This window comes from Acinonyx jubatus, chromosome E3 (assembly GCF_027475565.1).
Source record: "Acinonyx jubatus isolate Ajub_Pintada_27869175 chromosome E3, VMU_Ajub_asm_v1.0, whole genome shotgun sequence".
Taxonomy (NCBI): domain Eukaryota; kingdom Metazoa; phylum Chordata; class Mammalia; order Carnivora; family Felidae; genus Acinonyx; species Acinonyx jubatus.
The window spans coordinates 28,694,826-28,711,591 of NC_069398.1; the positions used below are offsets into that span (position 1 = coordinate 28,694,826).

Here is a 16,766-nt window from a genome sequence, read left to right on the forward strand (position 1 = left end):
GAAAAACCAGATGGGGTCCGGGGCTGTCTGTGGTTTTGGGCATCCACCTGGGTTTGGATGGGGGTCTTGGAAAGTACACCCCACAGATTAGTGGGGGGCTACTGTATGTCGGTAGGGGATGGGCACAGAGACTCGGATTCTTTGAAACTCCTTGCTCTGCTCATCTCTAGGGAGCATATTATCTTATTATGTTTTCTATAATGTGTGTTACATTAAGAATCTACTACCCGTCATAGCTCTGTAATAGGTATGCATTATATGTTCACATTATGTACATGGAATAATGCTGTAGCAATTGGTGGTGGGGAAGGGGCGGTGAGGATACAGGGTCTGGGATGAAGTTCTCACCTGGTTTTCCAGGGGGTGGCACATCCTGGGGCTCTGTGCAGAGGTGCCCCCCGTAACCGAGTTCACACTCACAGGTAAAGTGGGTTCCCTGCTCCTGGTACCGTCCATCATTTTGACAGGGGTTCCGTAGACATGGGCTTTCTGTGAGGACAAGCGGGGTGATGGGGGGGTGGTTCTAAGAGGACACCCACAGCAGGGAGAGGGGCCTGGGGCTGGGACCCCAGAGAGGGAAACAGAGGCTGGAAGAGGCTGGGCAGGGGTCTGCCAGCCTGGCTTGTTGCTTGCTTGCTTTTTTTTTTTTTCCCCCTGAGTTTTAACTTTTTTTTTGATTATTTTTATTTAAATCCAAGTTAGTTAACATATACACCAGCCTGCCTTTCAAACTGGGCTCTACACTCACTAGCCCTGGGCTCTGGAGAAAGTGCTCACCCTCTCTGAACTCCACTTTCTTTACCTATAGTGGGGATGTGGGGTAAGGACTGAAGATCACGGAAAGCTAATGCCGGGACAAGGCCCCAGCACAGTGCCTGGCAGATGGCAGGCACTCACTGCACGCAGATTCTTTCTCTCTGCCCCTCCCAAAAAATGAGAGAGTGGGATGACGGCCAGCCTCCTGACATCGAAGACTGAGAGGGACGATCCTCGGTCCCGCTCTCCCCCTCCCCCCCACAAGGGGGCAGCTTGAAGCCAAGGGGAGGTCTAGGCTCACCTCGGAAGCAGCCACGAGTGAGGTTCCCCAGGGTGCAGATCTCCCCGGCACGACAGCGGAGGGGCTCACACAGCAGCACCCCCGAGCTGGCGCAGGTGCAGCGCTGAGAGCAGTCCTCGGTCACATAGCTGTCACCCCGCTGCAGAGGGGAGAAGGGCCGAGAGGAGAAGGTCTGGTTTTCCCCCCTCGTCGGGCTCTCCTGCCCCCACAGGGCCCTCCACTCCCAGCCCGGGCCTGGTAGTAGATGCCGTTGCTGGTGCAGCCACAGTGGGCCACGGGGAGGCTCCGGGCACCACTGTAGATGTAGCCTGGGAGGCTGGCACAGCCTTCCACACAGGGTCCCTTGCAGTCCCTAGGGGCTGCCAGGTTGGCACAGGAGGCTGGGCAGGGTGTCATACAGCTCTGATAGACGGTGTTGGCCGGACACGCCAAGGCTGACGGGAAAGTCATAGTGAGGTGGTGGCTAGGCTCGGCTGACCCCACAGATACGGGGAACGTGGGGCCGGAAGCTGGAGGGGGGAACAAGGTCATCAAACAGAACCCAGAGCTTGGTAAAGGCCGGGAAGCCAGAAGAGTGGGCCGGCTCTGCGTGTCCTTCTGCCTGTGACATTAAAGCGTGCTAAGGAAGTGGAGGAGCAAAGCTGGGCGGAGGCGAGAAGGAGCAGAAGGAGCGGGATGGGCTGACATGGGTGGGTGGGGTGCAGCCTCCTGGGTGGGGCAGAGAGGGAGGCTGGGTCGGGAGGACTCGGATGTGGTGAGTCCAGGGATGGATAGGGGAAGCGGGGCGGGCAACCCAAGAGGAGCAAGAGCGGGGGCTCAGAGCCGAGCAGGGGGCAGAAGTGGCCAAGAAGGTCAGGGGACCAGCTGCTGGGGAAGGTCAGGGCCTCACCACAGTCGGTGAGGTCCCGCCAGCCGGCCGGGGTGGCTTCCGCCTCCTGGCAGATGATGGCGTAGCCGCTGAGGACCTGGCAGCGAAGTTCCTCCTGCTCTTTGGGGGTCCGGGCGGTACACAGATCAAACACACAGTGCCTGGGGGTAGCAGGACAGTTGGGGGCTGTCAGAGACGGGGAGGCAGAGACCCAGCCCTGCAGAAGAGGACCCGGAAGCCCCAGCAGAAAGATATTAGGCAGCGTGTGTGTGAGTGTGTGTGAGCATGTGTATGAGTGTGTGTGTGTGGGGGGGGTGCGTATCACAAGGAACTGAAGCCACAGAGAGAAAGAAGAGCCAAACAGAGCTCGGATCACAGAACCGGCAGCAGGACCCAGACAAAGGCCACTCCCATGTGGTCTGGGCCCTCAACTCACTCCTAGAAGGGCTCGGGGGCCACAGTCTGGTGACAGGCAGCAAAGGGGCCCTGGGGGTCCACCAGCACCCTACACGCCTGGGTGCTGTTGATGAGCGCCAGCCGCTCCGGGGTGCATTCCGAAGTGTTGGAGCCTGACTCCTCCCCTTCCTCCTCTTCCTCCTCCGGTATGGCCCTGGGGCAGAGACCCAGGGGGCGCCAGATGAGGCCCATGAGGATGGTGAACTCTGGAACTGGGGAGGAAGTGTGGGGAGGCATGGGCACAGCCTGGGATCCGTAGGGCCAGTGTGCCCACAGTCGGTCTGAGAAGCAGGGACAGAACGAGATCAGGCAAGTGTGTCTGGGCTCTCGGCCTCGGGCGTCCTCCTCTGCTGAGGATACGGGGTGAGTGGGGTGTGGACAGATACCGGGCTGATGCTCACCCCCCAGGGCCGGTCACCTTGCGGCCACTCAGAAGCCCAGCCCTCTCACCTTGCGAAGCGGGCGAGGCCGCCACTGATCCTGTGTACCTCCCAACTCTTGCCAAAGCCGATGAGGTCTTGGGTGATGGTGCCATTGGGCAGCACGAAGTCATTCCTCTTGTTCCCGTCAAAGTTACCGCACAGGCCACGCACGAGCCCCTTGTACTTGTTGGGCAGCGTGATCACTGCGGGAGGAAGGGGTGTTCGAAAGCAGGGCTCCCCACCTCCTCTCTGCCCCTCCAGGCTCCTCCCCAGGCGCTCAGGGCCCACTCCCAGGGCAGAGGCCTCCTCACCATGGCCTGGGGACCACGTGGTTTTCCTGGCCCCCTCCTGGAAACGTCCATCCTGCTCTCCCATCCCCGCTCTCAGGTACCTGCATTTTTGCCTCCGTCAAAGCTGACAAGCATCTCGAAGTCAGTGATCAGAAACAGGCGATGGCCTCGCAGGTTAACCCGCAGACGGTCATCGGGCTGGTAAGGGATGTCCACCTTCTGGTTGTTGACCTGGAGAAGACAGACGGGAGCCACGTGGTCCGGAGTCAACCCGACCCTCCGCTGCCTCTCCTCTGCCTCTCTGCACTGCTCGGCATCTCCGTGCCATCATTCCATGGAAGGAGACACCCCGGTAGGGTTTGCTCCCCTGCGTCTCTCTTCCTTGGCAGAGCGGACGCCCCTGGTCCTACTTCAGCCTGGCTCCACCTTCACACCGCATGTTCTCTCCTTCCCTTTCTCCCTATCTGTCTCCGACCTCTGGCTCAATCCTGCTGCCCTCCTCTGCCTCATCCCATGAGGGGAGTGTGGCACTGATTCCGACTTCCATAACCAGGCAGCCCAGGCCAGGAACTTCCCAGAGAACACGGAGCCCTGGCTTCGCCTGTTTTCGGTGGCCTCCCAAGGCCCAGGCCGCCTCCCGACACCCACCGGGCCCGGCCTGGCTCTTACCACGAGCTCCAGATGAGCCCGGAGCTGGACTGTGTAGCCATAGATCACCACGATGATTTCGTGCAGGTAGACGGGGCTCCAGGGCAAATACACTTTGTTGCGCCCCTCGACGATCAGAGGTGCCACCCCAGTGGGGAGCGCGTCCACCGTCTTTATCAGAGTGTAAGTCATGTGGCCCCGGAAGAGGTAGCTGAGGCCATCAAATGTACGGTAATGGGGGTCCCCGTAAACTGAGCGTTGCTCTGAGGCTGCCAAGAAGGACAGACACTCAGAAGGGACCCTTCCCGGATAGAACAACGCTCAGAATCCTTCTAAGGCCCTGATGTCTCTGGTCACCCTCCCTCCGAGCCCCCAGCTCCCTAGATACTTGACCTTCAACCTTCTTCCTTTCCCAGCTCCCATTACAAAACCTGAGAGATCTCTTGGTCCCGTCCCCTCTGTTTGCACTTAATAGTGCAAATAGTGCAAATCCCAGGGGCGGCCACGGCTAGGCCATGGAGCAGGTGAGAGCCCAAATGAGGCTGCAGGCCCACCCCCTGCCCGTGCTGGGCCCCCTTCCCTCTCCAGACTTTCCCAGCCTGAGCCCCTTCTGGCCTCACCTCTTGCTCCACCTCCCCAGTTGCCCCTCTTACTGTTAACGTCACAGGTGCCCGTGCCGTCAGATTGGGGCTCACAATGGGAGCCAGAGGGGCAGCTGAACTGCTGGCAGTGAACGGTTCCCGAAGTGCAGGCACACCTTCTGGTGCAGCGAATGGTGATCCAGGTCTTACCCTCCTAGAGAAGCCACGGGAAGAACCAGGGCGTGAGGAGGGAAGGGCCAGCCTAGGCCCACAGTCTGAATGGCTTACTTGGCCCAGGCCAGAGGCAGTTATGGTACCGCCTCCTAGAGGCATCGTGCTTGGTGTCTTACATACGTTGTTCAGGAAGTACTACTGGACCCATCTTCCAGATGAGGACACTGAGGTCACGGAGGTCCTCTGACTCATGAGTGGTACCCATAGGATTCAAACCAAGGCCACGCCCCATCCCGGCTGTTTGGATTCCTCAGATCCAAAACCCAAACCATGCCCACCGCCCCCCCCCCCCCAGCCCAGCCCTGGCTGGACACCACCCTGCTCTGTCCCCAGGCTCAAAGAGACCCAGGAAGGGAGAAAATGCCAGCTTCCAGGTGTTGTCCCCCCCGCTACTTCCTGTCCCCACTCACAGGGAAGGAGCTGCCATAGTCGTCTGTGCAGCCACCACACTGACTCCTGGGTACACACTCTTTCCCACTGAGCACGAAGCCGGACTGACAAATGCAGCCCTCCTTGCAGATGGTGGGGACTTGGGTGTCACTGCACTGGCCTGATGGGTCCACGCAGGAAGGTAAGCAGGAGGGAACGCAGGACGAATACTGGGTGTGGATGGGGCATTCCAGAGCTGGGGGAGGGGGAGGGTAAACATTTATTGAGCGTGGGCTCTGTGCCAGGCCCCAAGGAAAGAAAGGAATAAAAACGGCCCTTCCACCAATTCAGTGTGGGAGACAGAGGTCAGCCAGCAGCCCAGCGACTTTGATGTGTGTGGTCAGTGTGTGACAAGTGTGCGTGTGCAACAGGAGCAGGGAGGTATTCGCTCTGTTGCAGGAGAGAAATGGAGCCCTTTAAGCAAAGTACCTGTGATCAAATGGAAATGTTCACGGATAGCAAGAATCTACAACATAAAGGAGTCAATTGTCCCTAAGTTAATTTATACATTTCACATGACCCCAATAGAACACGCCAGCGTGATTTTGCATTGTTGTTGTTGTCTTAAGTCCATTTATTTATTCTGAGACAGAGACAGCCTGGATGAGGGAGGGGCAGAGAGAGAGAGGGAGAGAGAGAGAATCCCAAGCAGGTTCCGTGCTGTCAGCACAGAGCCCCACACAGGGAACGCAGGAAACTGAGATCGTGACATGAGCTGAAACCAAGAGTCAGACGCTTAACCAACTGAGCCACCCAGGCACCCCTGTTTTGTTTTTTTTTTTTAATAGGGCAAGAAGGTATTAAAGTGGAGAGGAAGCTATGAACAAACCAGAAAAGCCAAGAAAACTTAAAAAAATGAAAGAAAAGAAAGAGCAGTGAGTAGTGAATGTCCCTACCAGAAATTAAAACACAATTTAAACTCTCAATGATCACAACACTGGGTTACTAGTAAGTGAAGACACAGCAGTGAAAGGACAAAGAAGACCCCATAGGGACCAGATACATATAGGAATTTAGTATAGAATAAATCATGGCATCTCAGGCAGTGGGAAAAAGAGACAGGTCATTTAAGATGCTAGGGGAAAAAATAAAAACAAATGTGATTCACATCTCGTACTGTGTACCAGAATAAAAATTCCTGTGGATCAAACATGTAATATAAAAAAAGAAACCATTGGGCTGGCTTGGTCGGTAGCCCTACATTGGGTGTAGAGCTTACTTAAAAAAATAGAAAGAAATCATAAAAATGCTGAAGCAGGGGCACCCGGGTGGTTCAGTCAGTTGAACGTCCCACTCCGGACTCAGGTCATGATCTCATGGTTCGTGGGTTCGAGCCCCAGGTCGGGCTCTGACCGACAGTGTGGAGCCTGATTGGGATTCTGTCTCTCCCTCTCTCTGTCTCTTCCCTGCTTGCACTTTCCCTCTCTCTCTCAAAATAAATAAACTTTAAATGCTGAAGCAAAACATGAGCAAATTCTTTTTTTTTTAATGAATTTTTTTAAGTTTGTTTATTTGTTTTGAGAGAGAGAAGGAGAGCATAAGCAGGGGAGGGGAAGAGGGACAGAGAGGGAGAATCCCTATCAAGCTCCCATGATCAGCACAGAGCCCGATGGGAGGCTCGAACCCACAAAAACTTTGGGATCATGACCTGAGCCAAAGTCAGTCGTTTAACTGACTGAGCCACCCAGGCGCCCATGAGCAAATTCTTTTTTAAGTCTGGAGCTGTAAGGCATTTGTAACTATGGCTCCAAATGCAGAAGCCACAGAACAAAGACTACCATATGCTACCCCACATACATGTATCTCTTTTATTTGCCTGACAAAAAAAGTCAAAGAAAAAAAAAACTGGAAAAATGTTTGCAACTCAGCACTAATAAAGGGCTACTTACTCTCTGTGATAGATAAAGGACCTCCATAAGATAGTTTGATAAAAGCCAACGAGCCAGTGGAAAAAAAATGGTGAAGGGATATGAAGACAGAGTTCTCAGCAAAGGAAATTCAAACAACTCCCAAACACGTGGAAGAATGCATAACCTCACTCATAGGAAAAATGCAAATTAAGACTCTATTTTTCACGTATCAGATTGGCAAAGGTCCGAAAGTGTGACGATGCTCTGTGTTGGCGAGGCTGTGGGGAATCGGGCACTCTCCCGTGTTGCTGGTAGGAACGTAAACTCCTCACCCGCTATGGAAAGCCAACTGGCAGCATTCCTCAGAAGAACGAATGCACACAGTCCTTCATCCAGCATCCCACCCCCAGCAGTTTATCCTACGGACAGACGCGTACATACAAAATCGTAACTGCAGCGCTGTCTGCAGTAACAATTGGAGACAACTAGAAAGTCTGCCAACAGGAGACTAGTTAAGTAAAGTGGGACAAACAAGGGGCACCTGGCGGGCTCTGTCTGTGGAGCAGGCAACTCTTGATCTCAGGGTTTTGAGTTCGAGCCCCACATTGGGTGTAGAGATGACTTGAAAATAAAATCTTAAAAAAAATATATGACACAGGACGCCTGAGGGGGGGGTGGTGCTCAGTCGGTTAGGCGTCCGGCTCTTGACTCCGGCTCAGGTCATGATCTCACAGTTCATGGGTTTGAGCCCCGTGGCGGGCTCTGCACTGACGGTGTGGAGCCTACTTGGGATTCTCTCCCTCCCTCTCTCTCTGTCCTTCCCCCACTCATGTTCTCTCTCTCTCTCTCTCTCTCTCTCTCTCTCTCCCTCTCTCTCTTTCAAAAATAAATAAGCATTTAAAAAAATTATGACAGAGGCTCCTGGCTGGCTCAGTCATTTGAGAGTCTGACTCTTGATTTCGGTTCAGGTCATGATCCCAGGGTCGTGGGATTGAGCAGTGGGGAGTCTACTTAAGATTCTCTCTCTCCTGGGGCGCCTGGGTGGCTCAATCAGTTAAGTGTCCAACTTCAAGTCATGATCTCACAGTCTGTGAGTTTGAGCCCCACGTTGGGCTCAGTGCTGACAGCTCAGAGCCTGGAGCCTGCTTCCGATTCTGTGTCTCCCTCTCTCTCTGTCCCTCCCCCGTTCATGTTCTGTCTCTCTCTGTCTCAAAAATGAATAAACGTTAAAAAAAAAAAGAGAAAAATGTGATCTATATATACAATGGAGTATTACTCGGCAATCAAAAAGAATGAAATCTTGCCATTTGCAACTACGCAGATGGAACTGGAGGTTATTATGCTAAGTGAAATCAGTCAGTCAGAGAAAGACAAAAATCATATGACTTCACTCATATGAGGACTTTAAGAGACAAAACAGATGAACATAAGGGAAGGGAAACAAAAATAATATAAAAACAGGGAGGGGGACAAAACAGAAGAGACTCATAAAAATGGAGAACAAACTGAGGGTTGCTGGAGGGGTTGTGGGAGGGGAGATGGGCTAAATGGGTAAGGGGCACTAAGGAATCTACTCCTGAAATCATTGCTTCACTATATGCTAACTAACTTGGATGTAAATTTTAAAAAATAAAAAATAAAGTTAAAAAAAATAAAATGCAATCTACTGGATCTTGTATGCTATTTTTAAAACAAATAAAAATTTTAAAAATAAGGAAAATTAATTTGCATTTGTTTCTATGGGCATAAGTAAAAGATCTTTGGAAAAATACTCAGATGCTGATAAGGTCAGGCTGTGACCCGGGGTCAGGGGGGAGGGAGACTCTTCACTGGCAATCTTTTTTTTTTTATTCTTTTAGTAATTTCCACACCCCAAACATGGGGCTTGAACTCATGACCTGACATCAAGAGCCGCACGCACTTCTGGCTGAGCTACCCAGACGCCCCAGGCAATCTTTTAATACATTAAAAGTTCCTGAACCATGTGAATGCGTCACATCCTAAAAACACACTAACCACTGTCTTAAAGTTTAAAAGGTTCTGGAATTATATAGTGATGATGGTTGCAGAGCTTGTAAATATCCTAGAAAACAACGAATTGTATTTTTAAAGTGGTGACTATTATGGTATGTGAATTCTAATTTGAAGAAAATAATGTTAAGAACTACAGAAGGATGCCTAGGAGTCTGCCAGGAGGCGAGAAGAATCTTTGCCGTCAAACTTGACCTGGACCCCGGTGTTAAAACCTGGAACTTTCCAGGTTCAGGGAGCGGTGTGGATAAAGGAAAGGAGGGGTGTGGAAAAGCAAGGTCCATGTGTGCTGTCCCCGTCATAGGGGCATTGGCTAAGACCTTGTTGCAAAGGAGCCACAGCTGAACAACGAGGTCAGATGCAGGTTGGGCATGGCCCAAAAGGAAGACAGGGAGCTTTAAGGGACACGCAGATGGAAAGGAGGTGTGGGAGTGCTCCGGGGTGACCGTAGGGGACACTCACGGCAGAAACTGCTGTTTCTCCAGATTGGGGGCTGGAGCCCCTGGGCCCGGCAGGTGGCTGCGAAGTTTTCCAGAGATCCACAGAGGGCATGGCGTAGGCCTCCAAACTGACAGAGGTTGTGGATATACTTGAGCAGGAAGGGCTTGAGGAACACGTAGGTGGCACACTCAGTCCAGGCCGGAGTCTGAAAGGCCGCCTGGCATTGTTCCTGGGCTCTCACCAGGTCATCTCTCCTGCAGCCTATATTTAGATTCTCCAGCTGTATTGCTTGGGTCTCCTGGCTCTCTTTTTGGCAACTGCAGAGGAGAAAAGGGTCATCACAGGGACAGCCACTGCCCCACCCATGAAAATGACTTGGCCCTCCCAAGTGACTCAGAAGACCCCCTTGTCTTGTCTTCACTAGGAAGCTGGTCCAAGCTCCGGCTACCTTCCGGAAGCCTCAGTCCCTGTCCACACTCTGAAGCGAAGAAAGGAAGGCTCATGTGTCCCCAGATAGGTTCTGGGGACCCAGAAGCCATCCTCTGTCAAGTTGCACACATACAGGAACACTCCAGTCTTCCTATCCCTGGCACGCTACACAGTCCAGGATCCCAACTCCTGTTCCTATGAAAGGTTAGAGGCTTTGGGGACAATTACTTTGGGTGAGACTCCTTATCTTGCCAACTCTCCACAAATTCAGCGTCATTCTGGGCTAATTCGTCATTGGGCATCATGAGCTCATCCTCTTCCTCACCATTGAAGTTTCCACACAAGCCACAGACCTGGGTGGGCAAAAGGGTTCTGGGCACCAGGGAAGCAAAAAAGGCTTTTTTGGGGTGCCTGGATGGCTCAGTTAAGCGTCCAACTTTGGCTCAGGTCATGATCTCATGGTTTGTGGGTTCGAGCCCCACATTGGGCTCACTGCTGCCAGAGCAGAGCCTGCTTCAGATCCTCTGTCTGCCTCTCTCTCTGCCCCCACCCCCCTCCCGCTCTCACTTGCTTTCTTTCCTTCTTTCTCAGAAAGAAGGAAAGAAGGAAAGGAAGGAAGGAAGGAAGGAAGGAAGGAAGGAAGGAGAAAGAAGAAAGAAAGAAAGAAAGAAAGAAAGAAAGAAAGAAAGAAAGAAAGAAAGAAAGAAAGAAAGAAAGAAAAAGGAGACTTTTTCATATGGCATGGGCCCGCATTTCCACTCCTAAGAAACAGGCGCACTCCCAGCCCTCCTCCATTCTGGGGAGTGACCAGTTAGGTCTGGAGAGGGCTCGGCCCTCTTGAGACAGACTCTCCTAGAGAAGAGCCAGGGGATTCCCCCACCTTTTGGTAATAGGCTGCAGGGAGCTGGACCTCAAAGAAATCTTTGCCGTCAAACTTGACCTGGACCCCGGTGTTAAAATAGAGTACGGTGTTGTTGCCAACAATACTGATTCTGAGCCCTCGGATCTCGGTGGCGAAGGGAAAGGTGACCTGTGTGCCGTTGATCTACAGAGGAGGGCAGGGCAGGTGAGTGGGAAGAGGGACCTGAGCCCGCTCCCCAGAGCTGGCCTCCTCCCTTCCCCCCCACACCACCCAGCTCACCAGCACACGGTGGTCCTTTATCAAGGTAATGAGGGTATTAAAGAAGTCAACGTTGACCTGGTGGAGGTAGGAAACAGCAGACTGGCCTCTCTTCTTCCCATACTTGATGCTGATCTTGAAGAAAGGCAGGTCCATGGTGGGGTGGCACACTTTCACCAGGATACCAGTGCAGGTGTCCCTGATGGTGTGGTAAGTGCCATCGAAGCTCAGGTACTGAGAGTGGTTTGAGGTACGGCACACTCCCATACCTGGCAGAGAGAGACGGGTTGCTGAGGAGTGGTCCAGCCTCTCCAAGAACAAGTGCTCTCCCCATCTGTGAGGAGAGCTGAAGGTGAAGGAGGCCCCACAGGGAGGGGAGAAGAGAAATAAAGGCTCGGTGGCCAGGCTAGGGTGAGGCTTGGGGGTGGAAGGGGAGCTATTCTGCCAGAGAATGTGGCATCATAATGGGACTCACAATGTCCCATCTAAGTTCACGGCCGGGACAGCCATGAGTGAACACGAGGAGCCCTTTCCAAAGGCACAAGGGTCATCATTCCCAGTCAGAAGTTCTTTGGGACCCCGGACATAGGAGCCCAAGAGCTACATCTGATGGGAGAGGGTGAGGAGGAGTTGGGGACAGCAGTCTCAGTGACACCGGGGTCCTCCTGTGTGCTCAAGGGCCTTCTACCTGAAGCCCGGCAGCGTAGCAGCCCATCCAGGGGCCAGCACATCTGGCCAGGCTTGCAGGCGGCCTGCTGGCAGGAGATGGCGTTACGAATGGAGCAGGTGCAGAGCCTGGAACAGGTGTGGTCCGCGTACCATCTCTCCCCGACCTGTGGGATGTGGGCGTCAGCAGAGCCCATGGAGGTTTGGAAGCCAGAGTTGGACAGAACCCTCTACCCCGGGCGCCTCCTCCGGCTCGCTCCCCTTGGCTGCTTGCCTCCATCCCCAGACTTTCTCAGCCTTCGGGCTTCTGGGCTTACTGCTCAGCCCCTAGCACTGGCCCCGCCGCCTTATCCCTTCACAGGCTCTGAGGCCTCCTGCTCCCCAAACATGTGGCGCTGCGGTCCGGCCTCTCACCGGGTGGTAGTAGCCCTCCTGGTCGACGCAGCTGCACTGGCTGAGGGGCACACAGGAGGTTCCACTCAGGATGTGACCTTTCTGGCACTCACAGCCCTCCGTACAGGGCAGTGCTGCTGGGCAGTCTCTGGGGGCTGTCAGGCTGAGGCAGGTGGCTGGGCAGGGGTTGGCACAGGGGCTGTAGCTGCTGCTGGACGGGCACTTCAGAGCTAAGAAGAAACCAGTGTCAGGAAGGGCAGTGATTTCCAGCACCCTGAGCTCGGGGCATCGAGAGCTCCCAGAGAATGTTCATCAGATGAATGGATGAACACAATGAGATCTATCCATACAGTGGAATATTACTCAGTCTTTAAAAAGACATTCTGGGGGCACCTGGGTGGCTCAGTCGGTTAACAGTCTGACTTCGGATTGGGTCATGATCTCAGGGTTCGTGAGTTTGAGCCCCGTGTTGGGCTCTGTGTTGACAGCTCGGAGCCTGGAGCCTGCTTCAGATTCTGTGTCTCCCTCTCTCTCTGCCCCTCTCCTCACGTTCTGTCTCTCTGTCTTTCTCTCAAAAATAAATTAAAAAAAAAATTTTTTTTTAACGTTTATTTATTTTTGAGACAGAGAGAGACAGAGCATGAACAGGGGAGGGGCAGAGAGAGAGGAAGACACAGAATCCGAAACAGGCTCCAAGCTGTCAGCACAGAGCCCGACGCGGGGCTCGAACTCACGAACTGTGAGATCATGACCTGAGCTGAAGTCGGACGCTTAACCGACCAAACCACCCAGGCGCCCCTCAAAAATAAATTTTTAAAAAATTTAATTAAAAAATGAGTAAACATTAAAAAAAGTTTTAAGTCATTAAGATGGGAAATTTTATGTTATGTATATTTTACCACAATTAAAAAAAAAAAAAAAAGAGTTCCCTGAAAAGAGAGGAAGGAAGAAAGGGAACAGAGCTGGCCCAGGTCAGAGGGGAAGGAGGCAGTAACCAAATGAGGGTAAACCGTCTTGGTGAAGAGAGTCAGATGGAGGAGGCTCCCAGAGTGGGGAGACAAGTTGAGGGTGGGGGTTGGGTTCGGAGAGACTGGAAGGCTGGGACAGGATGGGGGTTCCACATGGGGCTGAGGGCCGGGCTGTGACAGAAGAGCAGAGGAGCAGACTTTAAGGATAGGAAGAGAGACAGGGGTTCTGGCAGCCTCCTCCAGGCTTCGGGAGCAGGTGGTCGGGTCACTCACGGCAGAAGGTGCCATTCCGCCAGGAAGGGGCCCGGCCGGCATGGGCACACAGGGATGCATAGGCCTGCAGGGAGCGGCACAGGGTCAGGGTGTCCCCCTTGGTCCCACACTGGCCATACACACAGCTGGCGAAGCTGGACTGGGGAGGCACCACCCCGTGGCACTGAGAGAAGGGTCCTGGAAGATGAAACAATGTAGGTGTGAGGGCAGAGAGTCAGCTTGGAAGGGGAAAGAACCACGCGGCTGCCCTGCAGTGCATTCAACATCCATTTCAATCAAAGCCCGTCATTATTGAGAAAGTACTGTCTGAGATGCAAAGAAAAAAGGTCCATCAGAGCTCCCGAGGTGAACACTGCCTCTGCCTTACCTTCCGCTTGCCTTCCCTCTGACTTTCTATTTCCTGTCTCATCCTTCCTCCCTGCCTGACCAGTCCCCCTCCTCTGTCTCTGGCCAGGGGAGGAGAGCGCTGCGGCCACCAAGGGATGTGGCTTACCCTGAGGGTCCATTAAGACATCACAGTTCTTTTCCCAGCTGTTTGCCCCTCTGTTCTCCTGGCATCTGGAGGGCTTCGGACCCTTAGCAAAGCAGCTGAACAAGGAGAGGGGAAGGGACAGGAATTTAGGATTGGAGGAAGCTTCCCCAAAACTGAAGCGACAGTGGAGAGGGAAAATGGGAGGGGAATAAGAAGAGAACAAAGTGGTCCCTCAAGCAACAAGGTCAGAAGATGCAACAGGAAGGAAAGCATTTGGCACTCAGGATGGGATTCCCAAGGGGGCTCTCCAAAGAGACAGATGAGTAAGTGCAGAAGGCAAGCGGGGCGGCGGGGGACAACAACCTTGGGTCAGTTCGTCTCCGGAGAGATCAGGGACGCACAGAGGACCCCCCAGGCTGCCTGCCGAGGCTCCTCCCCAGCTCTGGCTCCCCGCATTCCCAGCTCACCCTGTTTCAGAGTAATCAGGGAACTTCCAGGCGACGCCCAGGCCATCCGAGCTGGCCACAGGCCTTTTGTCCAGGAGCAGATTGTCATCCAGGCTATTGTTGTTGTAGTTGCCTGGAGGAGGGTCCAGTTAGAGCCATACACCCTCTCCCAGGACCACCACCTTCCTCTTAGAAGAGACAGCTCGCTCTTCACTCAACAGACCACGGTTCATCTTTCTTTCTCTTTCCCTTTGGCCTTTTAACACCTACCCGCACGCACAAGCAGATAGGCCCTCAGGACGCCTACTGAAATCTGTGGATGAGCCGGTCTGGGACAAACTCTGGCCCATTGTCCCCACTTTGCCCGCAGATGCCCAGGGAACTCACCACACAGCCCGCAGAGCCGGCCAGCATAGGAGGAGGGCACTGTCACTTCGGCCAGATGCTTCCCATCGTAGCGAATTTGAAGCCCAAAGTCCGTGTAGAGGAGGATAAAGGAACCGCTAGGCCTTATGCTCACCCGGCCTTGTGCAGGCCACACAGGCAGGGCCACTCGGCGACCATTCAGCTACAGAGGCAGGGAGGACGCAGTAGGGAGAAGCCCTTGGGACAAGGACAACGGGGCCAGGACGAGGCAGCAGACAGTGATGGTGATGTGTCTGCGGAATTGGGGGCTGGATCTGCTGTGGGCTTCCCCCACGGGCTCTAGAAGCCAGACAGGTGGGCCTGTGGGCAAGGAGGGTGCAGAGAAGAGATGCTGACGGTGCAGGGGCCAGGGGAGGCGGGCGGAGGCACGCACCATGACCTTGTGGCCTTTGATGAGCGAGATTCTCAGGTTGAAGATGTGCAGGTGAACGGATCTGACATAAGAGGCCTCCAAGTTCCCACTGCAAAACTCATTGGTGGCGCTCACGATGAAGTAGTTCTCTAGGGACCTAGACTGGCAAGGCCTGGTCAGGATGTAGCTGCAGGTGCCCATGAAGTGGTGCAAGGCTCCGTCGAACGTCAGGTAGTGGGGGTCCCCTGAGACGGTGCAGGTGGCGGCCCCTGGGGTGAAGGAGATGGAATTCAGAGGTGCCCTGACCCTGAGCTGCTCTCTGGGCGAGTCCACATTGGAATGGGACCTTTGGCTCATCCTTGGCTCATCCGTGTGGTTGGCTCGGCCTAGAGAGGTCAAGCATAGGGACTGCCCCAACCTCACCGGGTCCACGCAGAGGCTGCTCAGGCTTGGGCCAACTGCCTTCCAGTCCCCCGTTAGACTCGGCTCTCTGGGGTGCCTGTTTTAGGGCAGAGCCATGCCCTCGCCCAAGGTCACGTGGGCAGCTCCCCCCCCCCCCCCCTCACCTTCCACCCGTCTGCTCACCTAGGGCATGGCAGCCATAGATGCCATCCTGCTGACGACAGACCTCCTGGGCCTGACACCTCCACTGTGTGCAGCGAATTTTATTGTTGCTCTCGCAGGTACAGAGCTGTCTGCAGCCTGGCTTGAACCACCGCTCCCCTACCTGGGGGATGGAAAGAAGAAAGGAAAGAGGTCATTCCCAGGTCTGTTATTCAGATCAGTGGGTTGCTCCCTGGGACCATTCCTGTCATCCCGAAGCTCCAGGCTTCGCTGCAAGCCTGGCATTGGCTCACTTACTCAGCCATTCACTTCTTTGTTCCTTCACTTTTTCAACAGATATCTGTTTGTGCTAGGTGTTAGGGATTCAGGAATGAACTGGGTGGACAATGTTCCTGCCCTAACAGCTCATGATGGGGGGGTGGGGAGGGGGGGCAGTAAACAAGTAAACTAATGGATCAACTGTTCCAGCAGGATATGCACCTAAAGAAGACAATCAGGGGGCCCAATGAAAGTTTCCTGCCATCAACACGGACAATAAGCACGGGCTCAGGAAGTTTAGAGGAACGTCTTCTGACTTTGCTTATCAGGAAGGCTTCAAGGAGGCAGCATTTGAACAGAGCCTCAGAGGAGGTGAAGGATTCCAACAGGCACAGGTGGTGGGGGGCGGGCAGAGCAGAGATAGAGGGACTACAGACAAAGTAAAATTGAGGGGAGAGCAAGGCACAGACAGGGTATTCGGTAGGCTGACCCAGAGCTGGGCAGAGGGCTGTGATGGACGCCAGTGTCGTTCTCAGGGACAGGGCAAGGGACAGGCAAAGGAGGAAGAGAGAAACACCAGAGATGAGGGTCTGGCTTCAAATGTGCACATGGGGGTGGGGGGCCCAGAGGCTCACCTTGAAGTAGCCCACTGTGGGCTCGAGGCACCCACACTGGGAGTGGGGGGACACACTGGAGACCGCTGAGGATGAAGCCCGGGTTGCACTCACAGCCCTCCACACACCGGTTCTGGCAGGCCATGCCAGAGAACCCAGAATGGCAGGTGGCGGGGCACACCCTGGCACACAGCGTGTACGTGCTGTTGGGCGGGCAGGTCATTGCTGGAGGAGGGAGAAGCAGAGGTGAGAAGGGCACAGGGCAGGACAGGGAAAAGGGAACGAAGGTGGGTTCAAAGCCCAGCGTTCAGAGGGCCCACAGCTAGAGGCTTCTGCCCAATCCTGAGAAGCAGAGGGTGACCCGGAGAAGGGTGACCAAGGAGCTCGGCTTCCACTCTGGGCCCAGAAAGTGGCCTGCTGGGAGCTACTAAGAGGCGGGTCTGGGGGAGCAGACAGATCCAAACGTCTCAGCACTGCT

At 54.2% G+C, this 16,766-nt stretch overlaps 1 protein-coding gene across 1 annotated transcript in view; it reads right to left on the bottom strand.

Moving 5' to 3' along the window:
- ZAN (zonadhesin) overlaps nt 1-16,766 on the bottom strand; it is a 37,691-nt gene that overhangs the window by 1,510 nt on the left and 19,415 nt on the right. The window contains 24 exon segments of the mRNA XM_053213589.1: nt 349-489; nt 1,058-1,196; nt 1,292-1,491; nt 1,947-2,086; nt 2,362-2,535; nt 2,832-3,006; nt 3,195-3,324; nt 3,763-4,004; nt 4,395-4,536; nt 4,967-5,181; nt 9,329-9,624; nt 9,965-10,089; nt 10,617-10,781; nt 10,878-11,125; nt 11,545-11,689; nt 11,937-12,145; nt 13,157-13,333; nt 13,650-13,744; nt 14,096-14,207; nt 14,462-14,642; nt 14,874-15,121; nt 15,438-15,579; nt 16,310-16,357; nt 16,359-16,513. Coding sequence (XP_053069564.1) covers nt 349-489; nt 1,058-1,196; nt 1,292-1,491; nt 1,947-2,086; nt 2,362-2,535; nt 2,832-3,006; nt 3,195-3,324; nt 3,763-4,004; nt 4,395-4,536; nt 4,967-5,181; nt 9,329-9,624; nt 9,965-10,089; nt 10,617-10,781; nt 10,878-11,125; nt 11,545-11,689; nt 11,937-12,145; nt 13,157-13,333; nt 13,650-13,744; nt 14,096-14,207; nt 14,462-14,642; nt 14,874-15,121; nt 15,438-15,579; nt 16,310-16,357; nt 16,359-16,513 — 4,044 coding nt within the window.